At 47.9% G+C, this 16,606-nt stretch overlaps 1 protein-coding gene across 4 annotated transcripts in view; it reads left to right on the top strand.

Annotated features, from left to right (window-relative positions):
* Positions 1-16,606, top strand: part of Csmd2 (CUB and Sushi multiple domains 2) — a 560,352-nt gene that overhangs the window by 525,660 nt on the left and 18,086 nt on the right. For all 4 annotated transcript variants that reach the window (XM_041651748.1, XM_041651747.1, XM_041651746.1 and 1 more), the window contains 6 exons: positions 772-960; positions 4,211-4,384; positions 8,346-8,528; positions 11,771-11,947; positions 13,211-13,390; positions 13,774-13,947. In XM_041651748.1, coding sequence (XP_041507682.1) covers positions 772-960; positions 4,211-4,384; positions 8,346-8,528; positions 11,771-11,947; positions 13,211-13,390; positions 13,774-13,947 — 1,077 coding nt within the window. The remainder of the gene's footprint in view (positions 1-771; positions 961-4,210; positions 4,385-8,345; positions 8,529-11,770; positions 11,948-13,210; positions 13,391-13,773; positions 13,948-16,606) is intronic.

Here is a 16,606-nt window from a genome sequence, read left to right as displayed (position 1 = left end):
TGAGGTTGTCCTCTAACCTGTATATAACCCATATATAAACATTTGAGTGCACTCGCACATACTGGGAAACAAAACCTTATATAGTAAAGTAAATATCCCACTTTACAGAAGGAAAATATACCCATGCCTTTTCTAACCACCTGACTCTATGAATATGAGACTAATGTAGTATGGTACACATGGAAGTGTTTGGAAGCCAAAGCACACGGAAAGGGTTATGACAAGTATTGTCATGATTCGAAACACTCTGATTTTGCTTACAGCCTCTTTGGAAACCCTTGCTCATTTTAAAAACCAACTGAGTCCTCCGGGATACTAATGCCTTTCGAAATACTCAGAAAAGCGACTAAAACCATTTCAGAGGGAGAACAAGTGCTCCTCACACCAGGTTCGGTGTGTCTGTGTCACAACAGATGAGCTTTGGGAAGGAGCCACGCTATGCCAGGGGTCAGGCACACAGAGGCAAGACATCCAGGCCCTTGAGGGTGGAAGCAATCAGCACAGGGCAGTCAGCACTGGGAGCGCTGAGGGAGAGAGACTGAGTGGTCTAGGAAGGGAAGCCGGCTCCTCGGGGGAGGTGTGGCCACCTGGACATGGAGGATGAACCCATGACCAGGTGACCAAGGCAGAGCAGAAGGACTGCAGCCTCAAGGCCAGACCAGCTTCCTGCTTGTTGTTCTCAAGCCGTGATGGTTTCCTCGAGCTGCCATCAGAGCTTGAGATCATCCTCACGACCGGATCTCAGTGTCTCACTGTCGCTTGCAATCACAGTCATCAACTGCACGGATCCTGGGCACCAAGAGAACAGCGTCCGGCAGATCCATGCCAGCGGCCCCCACAGGTTCAGCTTCGGGACCACTGTATCCTACCAGTGCAGCCACGGCTTCTACCTCCTGGGCACACCAGCACTCAGCTGCCAGGGAGATGGCACCTGGGACCGACCCCGTCCACAGTGTCTCTGTAAGTAGTGGGGAGATATATCACAGAGCACCCCCCATGTGTCCATGTGGCACCCCCCCCCCCCATGTGTTCCTGTGTGTGCACATGCATCTTATATCACTGCAGCGTTCTGGCTGCTCCTTGGACATCAGAACCCTTCTTGGGGCCCTGTTGCAAAGGTGCCATGCTAATTTACACACGTTCTTCCTGGATGGGGGTTGTTCCCTATCCCCTCTGGTACTGCCATTGAACCCTTAAGGCCTCTGAGGATCCCTCCCTGCAGAGCTGACCGTGTAGTGAGACATACTGTCATTTTACCCCTTTCTGGATTTTCTAGAGAGATAACACATCATCTTTCTTGTAGCTGTGACAAAGTATTTGACAAATGCAACCTAGGAAGGGGGGTGCTTTTGGGTGACAGTCTGGGGGTACAGTTCCCTGTGGCAGGGAAGTCGTGGCGGCAAGAGTCTGGGGCAGCTGGTCATGCTGCATCCATAGAGGAAGCGAGGAGTGAGTAGTTGCTGGTCTCAGCTCATTTTCTCCTTTTCTATGTAGCCCAGAACCCAGCCCATGGAATGGCGCCACTGCATTTAAAATGGGTTTTTCCCTTACTTAACCCAGTCCAGAAGTTCCCTACAGACATGCCCAGAGACTGTCCTCTAGGTAATTCTAGATTTTGCCATGTTGCTAATTAATTTTAAACCATCATATAAGACATGAGCCCCTTTCCGCAGGAGGACTGAAGTGAACTGCCAGTCTGTCTGGATGCCAGTATCCAGGTCAGCCTGGATGCTAAGTCTGGCATTGCCACTGAACAAACCACACAGCTTTGGAGAAACCCATTATCCTCCCAGCGTCCTGGCTTCTTTAGAAAATGATGCATATACTAAAAATCAAATGCATCATAGGACAGAACATGCACTGTGAGAAATGGTTTACATAATCCAAGCCTGCCAAGCAAAACAGAGAAGGCACCCACACTTCTTCACTTAGCAACTGAACTCTTTCTTTTGGTCCTCATGAAAGGGAGCCCCAGACACTCTGTGGAACCCTTAAGTACCCTCACTCATGGGGTCCATTGTCACTCTCGACAATGTATTTCTTTCTGGTCTTTGTTACCATTTCAACTTTGAATAGTTTCCTTCCTTGCGACTATTAATAAAGAAAAAGAAAATGCTGGGCTAACCATCCCATAGGGTTGTTCAGAGGCTGCATGGGTGAATCCACAGAGCACTCCTTTACTCTCTGGCACCTGGGGCTACCCCATGAGTGACAGTGGCGTTCATTGCTATTAGGAAAAGTTACAGGGACAGTATGGAGAAAAGTGAAGCCGGGGAGGGGCTGGTTGCTGGCCCCTCCGTCTTATGGAATGAGTGGTGCCCTTGGGAATCCGCACTCCTACTGCTGAAGGGGAATCTCGTGGGTTGCTCCTCCCCATCTCCCTGACACAGAGGCGAAGATGCATTCCCTAAAGCCTGAATGGCTACTGAGCTGTGGCCATCACCAACCAGTGCACCCGTCTTTGTGAGCCCTCACCTGCTGTGAGCCCTCCAGTCTGGGTGACATTATTCAAAGACCCTTGCTTCTAGGTGTAGTAGGAGAACGATTTTACAGCTCACTGTCAATATTTCTCTTGCCCGAGGACCCTTGCATGGTCCTCCCAGCCCTTGTATGAATAATAAGTTGTTTGGATAACTGCTTGCATATGGTGTGCCAGCCCAGCTTTGGAGACATTAGTGGCTTCCAGTCATAAGGGGTATTCTGGTATCAATGAGAGCAACACATCCTTATAGCATACAAAAAGATTATTCCATAACAACTGCTTCACAGCAATACTCAATCAAAACCATGATCACATCCTCTGAAACAGCTTCATGGCGGCCTCATCCCTATTGTCCCTCCACAGAGCCACCAGTGTGATCCTGACGTAGCGTGAACTGAGCCATGTCCCTCTGGTGCTTCTTATTATGCTTAGAATAAAATCGGAACATTAGACCATGACCTGTTTCCAGTGCCACCCCCATGTCCTGGTCCACCCTTCCCTGGTTCATCTGCACACAGTTGTGGTTTGGATACGAAAAGTCCTGCACTGCACGGAGTCATGGGTTTGAATACCAAGTCTCCAGCTAGTGGTGCTGTTAGGGAATGCTCTGAAAGCTTTAAGAAGGGGGAACCTCCCTCCAAGAAGCAGGCCACTGGGGATAAGCCTTGGTGATTTATAGTCCACTTCCACTTCCTGTCCACTCTCTACTCCCTGACTTCAGACACAGATAACTGACTGCCTCAATGCCTTCCCCACCATGATGGACTATAGCCCCTCAAACTGAACCAAAGTAAGTCCTACTCCCTCGAGTTGCTTCTTGGTCATAGAAACAAGAAAAGCAGCTAAGATACACACCAAGTTCATCCTGGCTTCAGCCCTGCACAAGTCATGTTCCTTCCTTGATGTGCTTGCCCCAGATGGCTCAGTCCTGACCTGTCCTCACAGAGACCATTCTTACCACCCTATTTAAAAGCAGCCCCGCCCCTCGGCTTGCCCCCAAACACCCCTGCCCTTTCTCGTCTTTGCCTCTTATCCTAACACCGCTATTCATTTACTCCTTTGTTAGCCTCTCTTCCCCATTATAAGCTCTAAGAGTGCATGAACTTTATTCCCCATACACACAGACCGGAGCCTGTCACATAATAGGCAATAAGCAAGGTACACTGACCAAGAAAGGGGGGAACTAAGCCCAGTCTTGGCACCCTAACCTGTGCGCCTCAGTCCTGGGGTCTTGATATTATCCCTGGCCTTCACGGCTATGTGTTGTTTCATTTCAGGCAAAGGAATTTGCAGAGTGAAGGAGGTGTGTGCTAGGAACAATTGGGGAGGCAACTTTGAGTTCAGAGGAAGGAACCAATGAAAACGGCCCAGGAAGGTCGGCTTCTTGTGTGTTCTGTATATACCATCTTTCTGCTTGGGCGTATCTTGGGTGACCTGTGGCAGGTAGGAAACAGGGAGAGATGAGCAGGAGGGACAAGAAAAGGAACCGACGTTACTGCATACCTACTATGTACTACATAGGTATTATTACCCTTTGCTTCCAACCTAGAATCAGTGTGAAGTGGGTGGGCTTTGTCTGCCGATGTCTGATTCAGGAGCCAGATGGAAGCTCATACCCACAGATACCAAGGTTTCCTCCCCTTTCCTGGCTTCCCACGGCAAGCCTGTGTAGAGTGATGGTGGCCCATCCCCAAGAGAACCACTGAGATGTTTACTCTCTTCCCGCAGTGGTGTCCTGTGGCCATCCTGGCTCTCCACCTCACGCCCAGATGTCCGGAGACAGCTACATAGTGGGGGCCGTCGTGCGGTACAGCTGCACTGGCAAGCGAACTCTGGTGGGCAATGCCACCCGCATGTGTGGACTGGATGGACACTGGACAGGCTCCCTCCCCCACTGCTCAGGTATGGAGTGTGGTGTGCAGGGCACCGGAGGGGCACTGGCTGGTGGGAGCATAGTCCGTGAACATGAGAACATTACAACTTGGGAGCCTGTGGCCCAGCTTTCACAAGACAGCACTGCTAGAGAGGACTCCAAGTGCGCTCCGGCCCTTCATGAGTTCTGACGGAATCCAAACAGCCAAAGGCCAAGGGCACTGCTCGATGAGGTCCACCTGGAGCGTTAGTCCTATCTAGAATCTGAGTCCGTGTACTCCTGGGAATGACAGTCCAGGTTCAGGCCCATCCCGGTGGTCTTCTTGCCCCTGTTTCAGGATCCCTGGGCCCCAATCTGCCTTATTCTCTCTCATCAGTACCTAATTCAACTTGTCCCATGTCTGACTGCCTCCCGGGATAGTGTCTGCACTGAGTCACCATCCCCAGGCAATCCTTCTACTAAATTCTAACTCACTAGTCTCCGGGGGGACCCTGGCATGTAATTGAAGTAGCAGATGCAGGGAGCCACCAAAGATCCCTTGACCACATTCCCTAAACCAGCAATCCATCCATAATGTCTTGAAACAGAGCAAAACATCTGGAAGTGAGTTGTACCGCCACCAGCAGAAATCACAGGGCTAAAAAGCCACAGCCACAGCTGAATCTGCTTTGGGGTAAACCTAAGAACGTTTGGGCACTACCAAAGAACGCCGCCAGGGGGCAGATGCTCTGGAGCCTGAGATTCCCTGGGGAGCCTGCCTTCCAGTTACCAATTCTTAGCCCTTCCCCCTTCTAGTTCCTTCCTAGAGGTAAAGAGCCCAGCCTCCTTGTCACAAAGGGCCACATCTCCTCATTAGACACACGGCCCTTGTGGTTCAAGATATCCAGAAAAAGCCTCTTTACCAGTGTTTAGGACTCTGATCGAATATTGATCCAGGTATATATTAAATCTCTCCAAAAAGAAAAAATGTCCCCAAACCACTGTGCCAAAGGGTAGCTGGTTTCCTGGGCCAACCCCAAACACATTACTATGACCACTAGGATTTTTGCTGTTCGGCCTTGTTAATCTCATGGACCACTTGACAAATGAAGTCATAAGACTCTTTATGAACCATAAAGATGCCTTTAGCCTGGCTGGAGGGAGACCTGCTATCAAGGTCCCTGACTGCCTCCTTTGGGACTTCCAGTGGATGTGACTGGGATGTAGACTGGAAAGGGCAGAGTCTTGTACACAGAGGTCCTGGGTATCCAGAGCAAGTTCCAGGAAGAAGGGACATTCAAAGGAGGGATTGGTCCAGCTCTTCCGTGATAATATTTGCACATAGCGCTTCCTTCTAGACATTGTTCTGGGACAAAAAGTGTTCTTAAAGTCTCTTTGATCTGCTTTTTCTCCATGCAAAGGAAAGTGCCAAGTACAGGAGAAAGAAGCAAAAAAGAAGCTTCAAGAACTTCCTGCCCAAAAGCACAGTTTTCCTCTTGGGCACAGTGTGGAAGTGAAAGTCACTTTCTTCTCTAGCATTGAGCTAGCAGAAGCTAGAAAGCATGACGGAGGCCATTCTTGTCCAGAAAGCTGAACCAAAGCCTCCCTGGCTAAAGCACGCACGTGTCTTTTGCAGAGGCCTCTCCTGTGTATCTAAGAAAGAACACATTTGCCAGGCAGTGGTGGCGCACAGCTTTAATTCCAGCACTAGGAGGAGAGGCAGGCGGATCTCTGTGAGTTCAAATCCAGCCTGGTCTACAGAGTGAGTTCCAGGATAGTCAAAGCTACACAGAGAAACCCTGTCTGTGAAAAACAAATTAAAGAAGAGGAAGAAGAAGACAGAAAAGAAGAGAGAGAGAAATGACATTTTCAAGAACTCCAACTCCCGAGCCTCATCCTATGCAATCGGAATCTAGATAAGGAATAACAAGCCCTCCTCGGGCCTTCAGTCAGCAGCCCCTAACCACAAAGGACACAAAGGACATGCAGACACAGACAGTTCAAGACCCATTTCAGGTCTCACCATGGCTGCTGATGTCTTTTTTCAGTTCAGCATCACCCTCTGTGTATCTGCCGCCAGAGTGCAGTATTCTATCCCAGATTCCCATATAGCTCAGGGAGTGCAGTGGGGGACATCCTGTTAGAACAAGCCTGGAGCTGGAGAACTCAGTTCTCGTGCCTGCTTACAGTAGTGCTGGCTCTATCTGAGGTATGTAGCATGAGTTCTAATTGGTATTAATAATAAAAACCCAGAGTCAGATATAGGGGTTAATGTTGCATGTCAGAGAAGCAGAGCAGCTAACCACTAGAGAGTTCTTACCCCTACCAATGCTCAGACCAAAGGGGGTGATCCTGTCCTCAGACTGCTTCAGACTGACTGCACTGAGCTCCTGTCTCCTCCCGCCTTATATTCCTCTCTCCGCCCAGCCGTATCACTCCTGTGTCCACCTCGCTAGTGCTGGGATTAAAGGTGTGGGATCCCAAGTTCTGGGATCACCTTTGTATGAGCTCTGTTCCTCTTTTAGACTGGATCAATCATGTATAGCCCAGGTAGGCCTTGAACAAACAAAGATCCATCTGCCTCTGCCTCCCAAGTGCTGGGATTAAAGGTGTGTGCCACCACTGCCTGGCCTCTATGGCTAGCTAGTGTGATTAGCTCTGCTCTCTGATCCTCAGGCAAGCTTTATCTGTTAGAGGTAGGTTAGCCAGTGTGGAAACTAAACCGTTTGCCATAAGAGGAAACTTCCAGAACTCCAGCACCAGCTGTTACCTTGCTTCCTCCTGGAATCCAGGGATGGCACCACCCACAATGGGCTGGGCCCTTCCAGATCAATCACTAACTAAGAAAATGCTCTATAGGCTTGCCTACAGTCCAGTTTTATGTAGGCATTTTCTCAGCTGGGGTTCCCTCCTCCCAGATGACTCTAACCTGTGCCAGGTTGGCACAGAATTAGCCAGTTCACATGCTCTGGCCGATTGTGTTCATATGTGCGTGCACACGCATGCACAAACACACACACACAACAGACAGATAGGAAAAAATTTAAAGTAATAGAAGACAAATAAAGGCCAGAAGAATCCAGTTCAGGCTGAGTTGTTAGAGGATAAAACTGTGGTAAAGAGTTTTGAGTTTGGGGCTGGAGAGATGGCTCAGAGGTTAAGAGCATTGCCTCCTCTTCCAAAGGTCCTGAGTTCAATTCCCAGCAACCACATGGTGGCTCACAACCATCTGTAATGGGGTCTGGTGCCCTCTTCTGGCCTGCAGGCATACACACAGACAGAATATTGTATACATAATAAATAAATAAATAAATAAATAAATAAATAGTTTTAAAAAAGTGTTTGGGGTTTTATCTTGTTAGCACTAAAAATCCCCCAGAGATGTTTTTACGGGCAAGAGACGGAGTGAGATGCTTCTTCAAGGTCAGTGATTAAAGAGGAAGGGGCTGTTTGGAGGCTTTTGCAGACACTCAGGCAAATGAATGGCAGGCGTCTAAGCTAAGACCAAGAATGATGCTGAGACTGGAGAGGGCACCCCTGGTCAGCAGGTGCGGGAGGAGATGAGGTGAGATGGGGGAGCCGAGGATGCCGCAACCTGGACCATTGAAGCCTGGCGTGAGCTTCCCTTCCTTGTGGCTCCTGAGGACTTAGCAAGGATTTGGACCTGTGTGCTCTGGCACAGGTAGAACACTTATTCTGACTTCTTCCTCCTCCATGGGCCTCTGTAGTGTGTCTGCCTAGCACGGAACCTGGTTTCCTCCGGCTCTATCTCCTGTTGTCTGCCTTCCTTCACCTCACTTCCTGAGCACTTAAGTTATAATTAGTGCAGACACTGTGGGCTGGGCACAGTCCTTTGTCACCTCCGTCATCCATGGGGTTCGTCATTTCCTCTTTAACAACACAGTGCATCTCTTTCTCCCCCTTAGACCTCAGCTCCACTTGCATCCATAAAACACACACACACACACACACTAAAAGTCCCTCAATGTCGTCTGGGTTCTCCTTCCACAGGAACCAGCACAGGCGTCTGTGGTGACCCAGGCATCCCAGCCCATGGCATCCGTCTAGGGGACAGTTTTGCCCCAGGCAGTCTGATGCGCTTCAGTTGTGAAGCTGGTTATGTGCTCCGAGGATCTTCAGAGCGAACCTGCCAAGCCAATGGCTCATGGAGCGGGTCACAGCCTGAGTGTGGAGGTAATGTATGTGGTCCTTCTGCTCCTCCCTTCTGCCCTGCCCTAGCACTCCCGCTCCCAGTCACGCCCCAAGTGCCCATCCTTGGGCAGTGGACATCCACAGACAGCTCATGTCCATTTTTATTAGCAATCCAAAGAGAATATGCTCTCCCCTCACAACAGAAAGGAAAAGCCAACAAAGACTAAATGAGCCCATAGACGAGTAATTTTCCCTGTAGTTTAATTCAGCAATCATGTGCTAAATTTTATAGCCTGTGTTGGAGGCACATTGGTGACCAGAGGAGATCCACTGTGGTATCTAAATGCCTTCACAGAGCAAGGAAGCTACTTGTTCTTCCCAGCTGCCCGCCTAGCTTAGCCCCGAAATAATCACACAGACACTGTATTAATTAAATCACTGCTTGGCCCATTAGCTCTAGCTTCTTATTGGCTAACTCTTACATCTTAATTTAAGCCATCTCCATTAATCTGTGCATCACCATGAGGTCATGGCCTATCAACAGAGTTTTAGCATGTCTATCTCTGGCGGCGGCTCCATGGCTGCTCTCTGACTCTGCCTTCTTCCTCCAGTATTCCATTTAGATTTCCCCACCTAGCTCTGTTCCCCTATAGCTCTGCTATAGGCCCAAAGCAGTTCCTTTATTCATTAACCAATAAAAGCAACACATAGACAGAAAGACCTCCCACACCACCTTCATCCTCCCAAATTCACGTAGGGTGAGCTTTGATCATCAAGATAGTGGGTCCTCTAGGAAGGGCCAGATCATGAGGAAAGTCCTCATGTCAAGCTTTCATGAAAGGGACTAGAGAGCACCCTGCCCTTTCTGCTGGGTGAGGACATGATGAGATGACACTGGCCACAAACCAGCAGGAAGATTCTTTTTTTTTTTTTTTTTTTTTTTGGTTTTTCGAGACAGGGTTTCTCTGTGGCTTTGGAGCTTGTCCTGGAACTAGCTCTGTAGACCAGGCTGGTCTCGAACTCACAGAGATCCACCTGCCTCTGCCTCCTGAGTGCTGGGATTAAAGGCATGTGCCACCACCGCCCGGCCAGCAGGAAGATTCTTGACAGACGTGGAATCCATGGGCCTCTTCAGCCTAGGTCTCTCAGCCTCTGAAGTAGAAAATGACTGAATCTCCAGTGTTTAAAAGCTGCCTGGTTTGCGGTGTTATACTATATGTTTAGTGTGTGGATTTCTCACGAACAGACTTGAGAGCCGGCGGGGGAAGTAAGATTACTTGTACTGCAAACATGAGGACATGCGTTCAAATCTCCAGCACCCATGTAAAAAAACCAGGCATGGATCTGAGTGCCTGTAACCACAGCGTTGTTGCTTTTATTGGTAATGAATAAAGAAACTGCTTTGAGCTTATAGCAGGGAAGAACAGAGCTAGGCAGGGAAAACTAAACTGAATGCTGGGAGAAAGAAGGTGGAGCCAGGGAAATGCCATGTAGCCACTGTCGAGGACAGAGAAGCTGGAATCTTGCCAGTAAACCACAGTCATATGGCAATACACAGATTAATAGAAATGGGTTAAATTAAGATGTAAGAGCTAGCCAATAAGAAGCTAGAGCTAATGGGCCAAGCAATGATTTAATTAATACGGTTTCTGTGTGGTTATTTTGAATCTGGGCAGCCGGGAATGAACAAGTGGGCTCCTACAACAGCTATGTACATATAATTCCAGTATTTCAGGGGACAGAGAAAGGAGGATGTCTTACTGGCCACCACCCTGGATCCAGGTTCAGTGAGAGACCCTGTCTCCAAAGTATAAGGCAGAGAGAATGGTAGAGTTGGGTACCCAATATCATCCTCTGACCTCTGCAGAGACACATGTTTCTGTGTGCATACATATGTGTACATGCACCATACACACACACACACTTCTTAAAGACTTCTTATTTTAAAAGAAGTTAAGTCAAACTCCTAATCCCAAAGTTGGACTGGCAGTATTACTATGCTCTCTTGACATATTTTCTATTCAAAAAGTTATCTACACAGCCCAGACATCTAGAAGCAATGACTGCCTAGCCATGATGCAGATCCTTAGTGCCCACACTGTGGTTCTAAACCTATTCTCCAATAAAAGGATCCGAATTCTTCGGAGAAATGGTTGCAGAGCTTGATCATGGAATATACAAGATAAACCCTGGAATATATACCACCTCTCCAGCAAGGAACCCTTTGGGGTCATGGAAAAGAAACCCAAGGGCCATAGTGAAGAAGCTCCCCTCAGCCAAAGGTGGGGCTACTTGAATGCCAACAGCAGTGGATGCTAAATATATCTAAATCCAGGAGTTCAAGTGTTCCTAAATAAACTCACCTTTGAAGAATTCTAGGAAGCAACACTTGTTATTCTTATGCATAATTTTAAAAACTGAGAGGGAAAGCAGTCAAGCATTGTGCCAACCTTTCTTCGCTAACTGTATTACAAGCTAAGCCAGTATCTGCTGCTAAGGGCTAGGGCTGTGGTAATTGGGGTGCAGAGTTCTCGCCTCTGCCTTTCTCTCCTGCTCTCAACTTCCTTTTCCATGGATAACAGAGACCCTAGAAACAGATCAACCAGAGAGAGAAAAATGGCATGGAGTTGGGGCAGTGGAGAGTCGGGAAAGATCTGGGAGAAAATATTTCATACGTTGTATGAAAATAACTTCATTTTCAATTGACAAATAAAAGATTAACCAGATCAAGAGTCCCATTAGCCAGAATTCTGGAGAAATGTCTATGTAAATATTATCGCCGATGGCAGGAACGTGGAATTAGAACGAGGGCAGAAGAGGTGGCTCAGTCAGTGAAATGTCTGCTGTGTGAGTATGAGGACCTGAGCTCTGATCCTCAGCACCCGTGGAGAAGCAGGCATGACAGCTTGTGCGTAGAGCCTCGGGGCTGGCGGAAGGAGCCTTGAGGCAGAGACAGGTGACTCCCTGGAGCCCATCAGCAACCTAGCCAAACTGATGAACTCAGATTCAGTGAGAGACCCTGTCTCAAAAAAGTAAGGTGGGGAGTGGCCACTCTCATCTCCACACACGTGTTCACACATAACACACGTGCCCACAGCAATGCATACACACACATACAAATAAAACCATTTTGAAGTAAAAATCGATTTCAGGTCTGTCCTTCTCTATAAGTGACACAGACCCAAAAGCAGCTTGAGATGTGTCCCCCTCTTCAGAGTCCTACGTGGGCCTTCGACTCAAGCAGTTTTGGTTCTGGGGAATAATACAGTCTTTTGCTCTCCCAGTAATCTCATGTGGGAACCCCGGAACCCCAAGCAATGCCCGAGTGGTGTTCAGTGACGGTCTAGTGTTCTCCAGTTCCATCGTCTATGAATGTCGTGAAGGTTACTACGCCACAGGCCTGCTCAGCCGACACTGCTCGGTCAATGGCACCTGGACAGGCAGTGACCCCGAGTGCACAGGTGAGAGCCAGGCCCCCTGGGCTCTGGAGCAAATGGCAGCTCAGACCATCCAGCCCCTCCCTCCAGAATAAAGCTGTCAGTGGGAGTATGGGGAAATGATGGGAGTGGGAACGTAGACCAGAATGTAAGCTTACAGTCGGATAGCTTCGGTGCATTGCTCATGTTCTGTTCGGCAACCATGGAGCTAAGTGCTTCGTTTCCCATGTACGTGGTGCTGGAGTCTCACTAAAACCCTATAAGGTAGCAGTGGGTACCTACTCTCTGAGGAGTGGGTTTTAGTAAGAATAATTATTAATATATTTAATATTTGATAATAAGAATTAATAATATATTAAGTATAATATATTATGTCGTATAATTTTATATGTATTAATATAGTCTATCAATAAATTTTTATAGATATTACAGCTAAGGTTCAGAGAGGTTGATACAATATATCAGCCATTATTGAGGCTCTAGCCAATCCCTGGGGCTTTCCCTTTCCTTTCTGGACATAGGCTCAGGTCTGCAACACTCCCTTCACTTTGAAGCAGCCACCACCCACCATCTTTACATCTTTCCCTTCCTTGGACCCATCTCCACCCCAGCCCAGCTCCTGAGCATTGTGTCTGCATAGCTCCCCTTCCTTGACCCTCTCAAGATACCCCAGACCCTTTTCCTTAGAAGGCCAAGTGCTGTGAGACCCAGATGGAGGGAGGAGATGGACTGAGTGACCCTGACATTCCTCCTTTCAAAGTCAGCCCTGAGAGTTCAGACTCCATCGGAAACTCCATGTTAAATTCACAGATCACCAGGCATACCCTGTCTCAATACCCAAACAGAGACATGGTTATTGCACAGGTCCTGAGACGCTGCTTCTAGACCATTCCAGCCTGAAAACGTCTCTCAGGAAGACTGTCATGGAATATGTTATATCCTTGGGCAAATTGTCTTTTTAATTAATAAACACACCTGAGGTTCTTCAGTCTAGAAATTCTCCTTGCCCAGGAGTTCATCTGCTTTAGGAAAAAAAGTCATATGGTCCTTCCTTTCAGAGGAGTAGGTTTGAATAAGAAGGGTGACCACAGTGCAATTGGATGGCGTGCACAGTATAGGACTGGGCAGTGGATGTAGGGAAATTTGGCTGTGCCCAGTGGTACCCAGGACTTGGCTGGTCTGACAGTTCCTTCTTGGGTGGGTGCAGGAGTGATGGAAATGGAGGAAGATGCTGAAGACCCAAGATCTGGGCTAGGACTGAACAGTGTTGTGTCTCTCTTACTCTAGTCATAAACTGTGGTGACCCTGGGATCCCAGCCAACGGCATCCGGCTGGGCAACGACTTCAGGTACAACAAAACCGTGACATTCCAGTGTATCCCTGGCCACATGATGGAATCACACAGAGTATCCGTGCTGAGCTGCACCAAGGACCGGACATGGAACGGTACCAAGCCAGTTTGCAAAGGTACATCTGGGGGCTGAGGATGTGGATGGCAGACCAAAGGAGATAGAAGACATTAGCTTTGAGCATCCAGAAGGGAGGGGTAGCATCATAGCAGAGGTGTGCAAGGTGAAGGCTGGTCCTGCGCAGTGATGGCTAGGAAGTTAGAAGGTACTGAGAAAAGGTCTGAGCCTCAAGCATCCTCATCCTGTGTGATGGAAGAACAGAAGTGTTCTACGCAGAATGGATCAGTGTAAAGTAAAAGAGCAGAGTGGCCACAGATCCTTTCCAGTTCTGCTCGGCCCAGACGCTAGCTGGTGCAGGGTAGCTGCTGGTGTTGGTGACAGGAATCAGGCTGGTTTCCTCAGGACAGCCCCAGGACTCAGGCCTCTCTCTTCTCCCCACAGCTATCATGTGCAAACCTCCTCAGCTCATCCCTAACGGGAAAGTGGTGGGATCCGACTTCATGTGGGGCTCTAGTGTGAGTTATGCCTGCCTGGAGGGCTACCAGCTCTCCCTGCCTGCCGTGCTCACCTGCGAGGGAAATGGATCCTGGACCGGAGAGCTGCCGCAATGCTTCCGTGAGTGACTTGCCTGGGCCTTAGGCGTATCCTCCATGATGGCACTCATTCCCCCTCACACTCACATGTGTGTATGCAGAGCTCTGCTGTGGAAAACATGGAGTCATTACCCTCCTCCCCCAAAGCAGAGATCTTTCTCAAGGCACCATTAAAGCAGGAGGGAGATTAAAAGAAGAAATTGAGACTATTTTAATGGAGGCCTGAATTTAGTCACAGTGGAAATAAATGAAGTCAGGGCCAACAGCAATGTCCTATAACCTGAAGGGTTGTTCACCAGGTGGGAGAAGCACCCCAGGGTGTGAGGTCACCCCATGCTGGAGACATGTCTCTCTTCATGGAAAAGATGTCCAGGGAACTGCAGCTTTCTGTCGAAAGACTACCCATCATCCACCTGGCCCGGCTGTGTTCTGATGAGTCCATTCCAGGACTCAGGCTTCCTGGGTTCCAAAGGAAATGGGTTGTGGGATTCTAGATGCACCCCATGAGTGGGCTCTGGGAAAATCTTTCCATCCTTATGCTGTACATAACAATAGGGTTTACAACTTTTCCTCCTACTGTTAGCCCTCAGAAATAATCTACACACCCTGGCCAATGTTAGGTACCTGTGTGTTGGAGGAAGGGCCACTTGTTTTTCCCAGCCGCCTGGCTAGCTCAGACCTGAAATAATCACACAGAAACTGTATTAATTAAATCACTGCTTGGCTCATTAGCTCTAACGTTTTATTGGCTAACTCTTACATCTTAATTTAACCCATCACCATTAATCTGTGCATCACCACGAGGTCATGGCCTACCAGCAAAGTTTCAGCACATCTATCTCCGGCAGTGGCTCCATGCATCTCCCTGACTCCACCCTTCTTTCTCCCAGCATATAGCCTAGCTCCCCCCTCCCCGCCTAGTTCTATTCTTCCCTGCCATAGGCTCAAAGCAGTTTTTTATTCATTAACCAATAAAAGCAACACATAGACAGAAGGACCTCCCACACCACCTGTGGAATACTGTAGACAGAGGCCGCTTGTTCATTTCCTGGACACTCACATCCAAAATAATCACACAAAAACTGTATTAATTAAAACACTTGGCCTATTAGCTTATGCATATTTCTAGATGCTCTTACATCTTAAATTAACCCATCTCTATTAATCTGTACATTACCATGAGTTCGTGGCCTACTGACAAGATTACACAGGGCTCCCATGGGTGTCTTTCTTCTTTCTCCTTTCTCCTTTGGCAGCTACATGGCTTCTCCCTGACTCTGCCTACTCTCTCTCTATATATTGTTTTCAGCCTGGCTGTATTCTGTTAAACCATTGGCTGAAAGCAGCTTCTTTATTAACCAATGGCAATAAAACATATTCATAGCATACAGAAGGGAATCCCACATCAGAATTCTGCTTTGCTTTGGGAGTCACCACGGTGCTTAGGCTCAATAGCTCAGGAACAAAAACAACAACAACAACAGGAACGTTGTTTATGACTAACACCTATGACATTCTCAGGACACTAGGGCACAGCCTCAGGGTTATCTGGACTCAACTTTGCTTTCCCTCATGAAACAAAGATCTGCATTGCCTTTAAATAATCCTTATGAAGGGTGAGGGGTGCAGCTCAGTAGCAAAATACATGCATAATGAGTATGGCATTCTGGGTTCCATCCCTGGCACACAAGAAAAAACAGCAATGAATTATGGTCATTGTAAATAAACAATGAAAACTGTACAGTAGCTGGGTACTCACTCAGCAAAAGAATCACCTTGCAAGCATGGGGACCTGAATTTAATCCCCAGAACCCTCATTTTTAACAAAAAGCTGAGCGTGGTGACACGCACTTGTAATCCCAGTACCAGAGAGGCAGAGACAGACAGACGCCCTGAGCTTGCAGTCAGCTAACTTAGCACACTCGGCAAGGCCCAGGTCAGTGAGAGACTGGGTCTCAAAAGCAAGGTGGACTGCACCTGAAAAATGACAGCTGAGGTTGTCCTCTGGCTCCCACATGGCACACACCATGCATGCACGCGCGCGTGCGCACACACACACACACACACACAATTGTCCTCTGTTAAAAAGCATGAAGAAAAAAAATAAAACTTTCCAAACATAACCATAGTTATAATGATATATGTTGAAGTTCTTATAGATGGTATTGGATCCTGACACATTATTTCATGACCTGTATTTGTTGACAGGCCACCGAGAGCTTTCTAAGCACCTGTGTCTGTCAATACATACTCACCTGTGCACCGTCATTTTAATGGGTTTTTTTTCTAAGACAGTTTCTTTATTAACAAATGGTATTTACAGCATACAGAGGGGAATCCTACATCAATGACCCCCACCTCCAAATGTCCGCTGCTGAATTCCTCAACCTTCTGTAGTGATTAGACCTATTGGCATCCAGGTTTACATCTTGAGCAGGGTTGAAAAGCTGGTCCCTGTGTCTCTGGAAAGTGACTCATATAAGCTGGTCTAGGTGAACTTCTAACATCCAGGTCTCCTTATAGAGAGGGAGGAAGTTTTTCTGATTTTGTATAGATAAAATGCAAAAACAAACAAAAAAAAACTATCAAATCTTTCTCCTAAAAAAAAAATGTTTACCCTTACATGGCAGAACATCTCCAGGCTCAAGGACAACACTTTCCATTGGGTGGGACATGGGCAC

The sequence above is a fragment of the Microtus oregoni genome, unplaced genomic scaffold (genome assembly GCF_018167655.1).
Source record: "Microtus oregoni isolate MIOR12 unplaced genomic scaffold, Mior012 000005F_ref0000423, whole genome shotgun sequence".
Taxonomy (NCBI): Eukaryota; Metazoa; Chordata; class Mammalia; order Rodentia; family Cricetidae; genus Microtus; species Microtus oregoni.
Note: the sequence above shows the minus strand (reverse complement) of the source record. Positions and strands in the feature narration are given on the sequence as shown.